General features: G+C 43.9%; 1 protein-coding gene across 1 annotated transcript; it reads right to left on the reverse strand.

The window, feature by feature from the left end:
- On the reverse strand, positions 1 to 2,073 carry LOC118658534 (ATP-dependent RNA helicase DDX3X-like). The gene is given in 2 exon segments (XM_036314047.1): positions 1 to 1,394; positions 1,397 to 2,073. Coding segments are annotated over 2 exon segments (2,034 nt in total). The 5' UTR covers positions 2,037 to 2,073.
- Positions 2,074 to 7,621: the final 5,548 nt, after the last annotated feature.

Here is a 7,621-nt window from a genome sequence, read left to right on the forward strand (position 1 = left end):
TTAAAGCTTCACAAGGTATAGTCTGGCTAAGTTACATGTGGTTTCCATATTAGCTTGTTTGGCAGGGTGACCTACTGCAAAGCAGTCAACCCCTTGGGAGTTATAATTTCCTCTGTAGCCATCGCTGTTGTAAAAGCCTCCATAGCCACTTCCACCAAACCCTCTGCTGCTGCCATGGCTGCCTCCCCCACTGTGGCTGCTGCTGAAGCTGGAACTGCTGGCACAGTTGCTCTGCCGATAGTCTCTGGTACCAAATCCTCCTCTGAATCGACTACTCTTACATTGTCCGCGACTGCTACCCTTGTAGTGGTGTTCGTGAGCCATGCTTTCCAACCAAGATGGCACCTCTTGCTTAGTTTCAATGAGCAGATCCAACAAATCCTTTGTGATGTTTATGTTCCTCTCATTAAAGAATGAGGTGGTAAGGCCAAGGTTTCCTACACGTCCTGTACGGCCAATGCGATGGACATGTTCTTCAATATCACTTGGCAAGTCAAAATTGATGACATGTTTCACATTTGAAATGTCCAGGCCTCTTGCTGCTCCTGCTGTAGCCACTAGAATCGGGCTTTTTCCTGAGCAGAACTGGTGCAGAGCCTCCTCTCTATCTCTCTGAGATTGGTCTCCATGGATACTGGTGCATGCATATCCTTCATGGTACAAGAAATCCTCCAGAGAATCTGCACCCTTTTTGGTCTCTACAAACACTAAGGTGAGTGAACCCTTGCCTGTTGCATTTAGAAGGTCAAACAGAAATGACCGCTTGTCTGTCTCTTCCACCCACACTACTTTCTGTGTGATGTTCTCAGAGGTAAAGCCAACTCTTCCTACAGCCAAGAAGATATATTCGTCCAAGAAATCGCGAGCAAGCATCTGTATTTCCTTGGGGAAAGTAGCACTAAACAGCATAGTGTGGCGCACGCCCTTTGGTGGCATCGTATCTTGTTCAACTATTCTATGAATCTGAGGTTCAAACCCCATATCCAACATCCGATCAGCTTCATCCAAAGCCAAGTATTTGCAGAAGTCTAATCCAATCTTGCCTCTTTCCATCATATCCACTAGACGTCCTGGACTAGCTACTAACAAGTGGCATCCACGTTCTAAGTCTCGAATATGCTGACCAATATTGGCACCACCGTAAACAACACAAGGACGAACTCTAGATCTGTATGAAAATTTCCTGGCTTCCTCATAGAGCTGTACTGCCAATTCTCTAGTTGGTGCTAATACCAAGGAGATTGGGTATTGTTTGCGGCACCCGTACCTTCCATTTTCCTTCATGGCCCTCAAGGCCTCGCCTGGGCCATCCGTATAAATCTGACTCAAGATGGGCAAAAGAAATGCCGCCGTTTTTCTATACCCTGTCTGGGCACAAGCCATCAGGTCTCTTTGATAATAGGAATAGCATGCTTTTGCACTGGAGTCGGGTGAGTGTAACGAGTTAGCTCAATGTTTCCCATAATAATCTCTCCCATCTCAACATTACTGAAACTTTCAATATGTGGAGGACTGTTGTTGCCTGTTGCCTCAACTGGAATATCATCATATTTCTCAAAGTTAATCCCAGTGTTTCCTCCAGAAAAGAGTTCCTGTTCCAAGCATTCACTTGGTGGGAGTGGTTTGGACCAATCTTCCTCATCTGATTTGTCACACCAGTGACTATTTCCACCACGTTCAAATTTGCCAAAGCCACTTCTGTCACCACGGCTGCCAATGCCATCATAGTCAACCCTTCCACGATCATCAAACCTTCCTCTTGACCCACTTCCACGGTCACTGAAGAAACTAGACTTTCCTCTTGAATCACCATGAGCTCCAAAATTGCTGTTTGCATCCTTATCTTTGCTGGAACTCCAACCTGAACTGTCTTTATCATAGAATCCTTTAGTAGCTTCTCTGTTCCTTAAGTGAGGAGGAATATAGCGCCCTTTGCTGGCTGTACTTCCTCCACTCTGATTATCTGAAGAGTTCAGGTCTAGGCCAGCAAACTGCTGGTCTAGCCCGAGCGCATTTCCCACCGCCACATGACTCATCCCTGAAGAGTACCGGACACTCAGAGTCTTCTGCTGCTGAGCGAGTGAGTTAGGTTCACCGCGGAGGTCCTCTCATGGGAGAACTGTGGCTCTCTGTTCATCAGATTTTTTATTCACTTGATTCTTAGATTCACTTGTTGATAGCTATGTATTAGTTGCTCATAATTTTTATCTTTACTTTTTTCTTCTTCTTCCTCTTCTTAAAGAATACCTTTCAGCATTTCATATAATACTAGTTTGGTGGTGATGAACTCCTTTAGCTTTTTCTTATCTGTGAAGCTCTTTATCTGACCTTCAATTCTGAATGATAGCTTTGCTGGATAAAGTAGTCTTCGTTGTAGGTTCTTGGTATTCATCACTTTGAATATTTCTTGCCACTCCCTTCTGGCCTGCAAAGTTTCTGTTGAGAAATAAGCTGACAATCGTATGGGTATACCCTTGTAGGTAACTAGCTGTTTTTCTCTTGCTGCTTTTAAGATTCTCTCTTTGTCTTTTGCTCTTGGCATGTAATTATGATGTGTTCTTGGAGTGATCCTCTTTGGATTCCTTTTGTTTGGGGTTCTCTGTGCTTCCTGGACTTGTAAGTCTATTTCTTTTACCAGATAGGGGAAGTTTTCTGTCATTATTTCTTCAAATAGGTTTTCAATATCTTGCTCTCTCTCTTCTTCTGGCACCTCCATAATTCAGATGTTGGTATGCTTGAAGTTGTCCCAGAGGCTCCTTACACTATCTTCATATTTTTAGATTCTTTTTGCTTTTCTGGTTGGGTGTTTTTTGCTTCTTCGTATTTCAAATCTTTGACTTGATTCTTGCGATCCTCTAGTCTGCTGTTGGATCTCTGTATAATATTCTTTATTTCAGTCAGTGTATGCTTAATTTCTAGTTGGTCCTTTTTCATATCCTCGAGGGCCTCACTAAATTTATTGGCGGTTTCTAGAAAATTCTTGAAAAACCTTATAAGTGTGGTTTTGAACTCTATATCCAGTAGTTTTCTTTCCTCCATTTCTGTCATTTGTGACCTGTTTTTTTGTCTCTGCATTTTTTTGCTTCCCTGTGTTGACAGAGTGGCTTTCTGTGCTAGATGTCCTATAGGGCCCAGTGGCTCAGCCTCCCCAATTACCTGAGGTGGACACTCTTGGTGCACCCCTTTGTGGGCTTTGTGCACAGTCTTGTTGTACTTAAGCCTTGATTGTTGTAGGTATCACTGGGAGGAATTGACCTCCAGGCCAACTGGCTGTGAGAATCAGCTGTGTCTATGGTGTGAGAACTACTGTGCTGGAGAAACCCTTATGGGACAAGACTTGCTTCAGTGGGGCTTTGGTGCTCACTGAGTCTGCCCCCTGAGTGTGTCCCTTATGGATCTGAGGAGTTGTGATCTGGATGGTCCCACTCTGACCACTGGGTACACTGGCTCTTGGATCTCTAAGGAGGTGCTAATTTAGCCTCTGCTTGAGGCTACCCAGCAGGAGCTACAGAAAGATCTGCAGATTCCTCTTCTTTGTTTGGGGTTTGGAGGTGCCCAGATGAGGCCCAGCTGTGAAGCAATGCAAGCTGCTGTGGGGCCTTGGGCCTTCTTTTGGAAGTTCTGGGTCTATCTGGCCCAGCTGCAGTTTGTTATGTAATTTTAGATTGCAAAGGGCCAGGCCATTCATATGCAAAAGCCTCTGCACACAGCTTGGGTGGGGCGGGGTCTCAGGGAATCAACTGGGTGGAGCAAGCAGCTATGGCTGATCCTCAGCCCTGCCCTAAGAGACCCTGGGTCTCAGTGTCCCTTGGTAATTGCTGTAAGCACCTCTGAGAGAAAGTCGCTCTCGAGTTCTGCCCGATGCTAGACAGTCCAGTTTCTCTCCGTATGAGTCTGGGTCCCCAGAGACTCACTCAGAACTGGAATTCAGAGAAGTTGGGAGCTTGTGTCTCCCTCCCGATTGAAAAAGACAACCGCATCTTCAGTTGCCAGCCCTTTCTGAATGCGCCTCCGCATTTTACTTCCACACCTCCTCTGAGTCTCAGTGTGCTTTTCTCTTTCCTTCTAGTTGTAGAATTTCCATTCAACCAGCCTTCCTGTGGTTCTGGATGATGTCTGTTTTGTCTTTTAGTTGTATTTTAAAAAAATATATAATATATGTATATATATTATATATATATGTATATTCTTTTTTTTCTTTTTAATATATTTTATTGATTTTTTTTTTTACATAGAGGAAGGGAGAGGGATAGAGAGTCAGAAACATTGATGAGAGAGAAACATCAATCAGCTGCCTCCTGCACACTCCCTACTGGGTACATGCCCTTGACAGGAATTGAACCTGGAACCCCTGAGTCTGCAGGCTGATCCTCTATCCACTGAGCCAAACCGGTCAGGGCTTAGTTGTATTTTTTTTTTTTTTATGTGATAGCAATATCAGCCACCATTTTTTAAAAATATATTTTATTGATTTTTTTACAGAGAGGAAGGGAGAAGGATAGAGAGTTAGAAACATCGATGAGAGAGAAACATCGATCAGCTGCCTCCTGCACACCCCCTACTGGGGATGTGCCTGCAACCAAGGTACATGCCCTTGACCGGAATCGAACCCAGGACCCTTCAGTCCACAGGTTGACGCTCTATCCACTGAGCCAAATCGGTTAGGGCTTAGTTGTATTTTTGAAGTGGTTGTGCGAGGCAGCAATTTCAGGCGTTTACCTATGCAGCCATTTTGGTTTCTCTCTGTAATACAGCTTTTTAATCCACTCATCTGCTGATGGGCACTTAGGTTGTTTCCAAATCTTAGCTATTGTAAATTCTGCTGCTATGAATATAGGGGTGCATATATCCTTTCTGATTGATGTTTCTGCTTCCTTGGGATACATTCCTAGAAGTGGGATCACTGGGTCAAATGGGAGTTCAATTTTTAATTTTTTTGAGGAAACTCCATACTGTTTTCCATAATGGCTGCACCAGTCTGCATCCCCACCAGCAGTGCACAAGGGTTCCTTTTTCTCCACATCCTCGCCAGCACTTGTCATTTGTTGATTTGTTGATGATAGCCATCCTGACAGGTGTGAGGTGGTATCTCATTGTTGTTTTGATTTGCATCTCTTGGATGATTAGTGACTTTGAGCATGTTTTCATATGTCTCTTGGCCTTCTATATGTCCACTTTCAAAAAGTGTCTATTTAGGACCTTTGCCCATTTTTTGATTGGATTGTTTATCTTCCTTTTGTTAAGTTGTATGAATTCCCTATAAATTTTAGAGATTAAACCCTTATTGGATGTAACATTGGCAAATATGTTCTCCCATGCAGTGGGCTTTCTTGTTGTTTTGTTGATGGCTTCTTTTGCTGTGCAGGAGCTTTTTATTTTGATGTAGTTCCCTTTGTTTATTTTCTCCTTAGTTTCCATTGTCACAGGAGATGTATCGGTAAAGATATAGCTACAATATATGTCTGATATTTTGCTGCCTATGGATTCTTCTAAGATTTTTATGGTTTTCAGTCTTACATTTAGTCTTTTATCCATTTTGAGTTTATTCTTGTGTATGGTATAAATTGGTGATCTAGTTTCATATTTTTGCAATTATCTGTCCAATTTTCCCAACACCATTTATTGAAGAGACTCTCTCTTTTTTTAAAAATATATTTTATTGATTTTTTACAGAGAGAAAGGGAGAGGGATAGAGAGTTAGAAACATCAATGAGAGAAACATCGATCAGCTGCCTCCTGCACACCCCCTACTGGGGATGTGCCCACAACCAAGGTACATGCCCTTGACTGGAATCGAACCTGGGACCCTCCAGTCCGCAGGCCGACGCTCTATCCACTGAGCCAAACCGGTTAGGGCTGAAGAGACTCTCTTGACTCCATTGTATGCTCTTGCTTCCTTTGTCAAATATTAATTGAGCATAATATCTTGGGCCGTTTCTGGGGTCTCTGTTCTGTTCCATTGGTCTATATGTCTGTTTTTGTGCCTGTACTATTCTATTTTTATTCTAATTTTATAGGCAAGGCAACTGAGGCCCAGGGAGGTTAGCCCAAGTCACATATCCAATAACTGGTAGAGTGGTGGACTGTATAAGGTCTAGAGCAGACTTCCTTGAACCCTGGTCACTTCCCAGTGACCTCATAGTATACATAAAAATTTAGGTTGAACCACGCCCTCCTCCCAATTCATATGTTGAATTTCTAAGCCCCAAGACCTCAAAATGTGACTGTATTTGGAGACAGGATCTTTACAGAGGTACTTAAGTTAAAATGATGTCACTGGACTCTATCCTAATCCAATATGACCGACGTCTTTGTAAAAAGTGGAAATTTGGAGATACACGCACACACACACACACACACACATATACACACAGGGAGAATTCTGTCATGTAAGTGTGAAGACGGCCATCTACAAGACAAGGAGTCAGGCGTGGGACAAATCCTCCCCTCACAGCCCTCAGAAGGTACTAGCCCTGCCCACACCCCAATCTCCTTTGGCACTCCTGATAGGAATAGGTTTATGGTTTTTCTTTATTCCTTAGCCAAAGTACTCATAAAACAGAGGCACTAGTAGGCTGGATTATGGGGGCTGCCCCAGAAACCCCTGGTGGGGTAATATATGTGTAAAGTTAAAACTCTCAGGTTTTTTCCTTCCTGTTTGGGAAAAACCCACTTCTTCCTAAGTGTGTGTTTCTCTCCTGCAAGTCTCCCTTGCTACCCACACAAAACACTTTGCTTCTGACAGTTCAGAACACCTAATACGTGGACGTTTTTCCCCACACCAAAAAATAATTCTTAGACACCAGCTGGGTGTTCAAGAATTCAACTAATACTGATACCATTTAGCTGGTGATAGCATCAGATCCCACAGAAGGGCTCGGTCCCATAAGACTGCTCCCCCCACGCCCACACCCCACCCCCGCTTCAGAGGCCAATTGAAAGCCCAGGTTATGCAACCTGTGCTTCTGATCAACCAACTGTAGATCAAAGGTTCCAAGGAGCACCCCCTCTTGGGTTCAGTTAATTTTCTGGAGGGTTCACGGCACTCAGGGAAACACTGGCTTACATTCACCAGTGTGTCAAAGGGTATGAGAAAGAATACAGTGAACAGCCAGATGAAGAAGTCTGGGAGGGTCCTGAGTGCAAGAGCTTCCGTTCCTGAGAAGTTTGGAGGCGTCATCTTCCCTATGTGGATGTGTTCGCCAACCTGGAATCTCCCTGAACCCCCTGCTGTCAGTATTTTATGGAGGCTTCCTCACGTAGGGACGATCAGTTATTAACTCCATTTCCATTCCTTTCCCCTGGAGGGCAGGGGGTGGAAGCTGAAATTTCCCGGCTTTGAATCATGGCTTGGTCTTTCTGGTGACAGCCCCCACCCAGGAGTCACCCAGGAGCCTACCCAGAGTTGCCTCATTGGACCAAACGGTGCTCCTTGTGTTCTTATTACTATGGAATTTACAAGGGTTTAGGAGCCCTGTGGACTGAACCGGGACAGAGACCAATATGTGTATATGTATACGCTATCTCTCAATATGCGACATATATCACATTACCATTGCAAATTCTGGATTTCAAAAAATTTCTGGCTTCCAAGGCTTGGGATTAGAAATTATGGAATTTA

The sequence above is a fragment of the Myotis myotis genome, unplaced genomic scaffold (genome assembly GCF_014108235.1).
Source record: "Myotis myotis isolate mMyoMyo1 unplaced genomic scaffold, mMyoMyo1.p scaffold_m19_p_6, whole genome shotgun sequence".
Classification (NCBI taxonomy): domain Eukaryota; kingdom Metazoa; phylum Chordata; class Mammalia; order Chiroptera; family Vespertilionidae; genus Myotis; species Myotis myotis.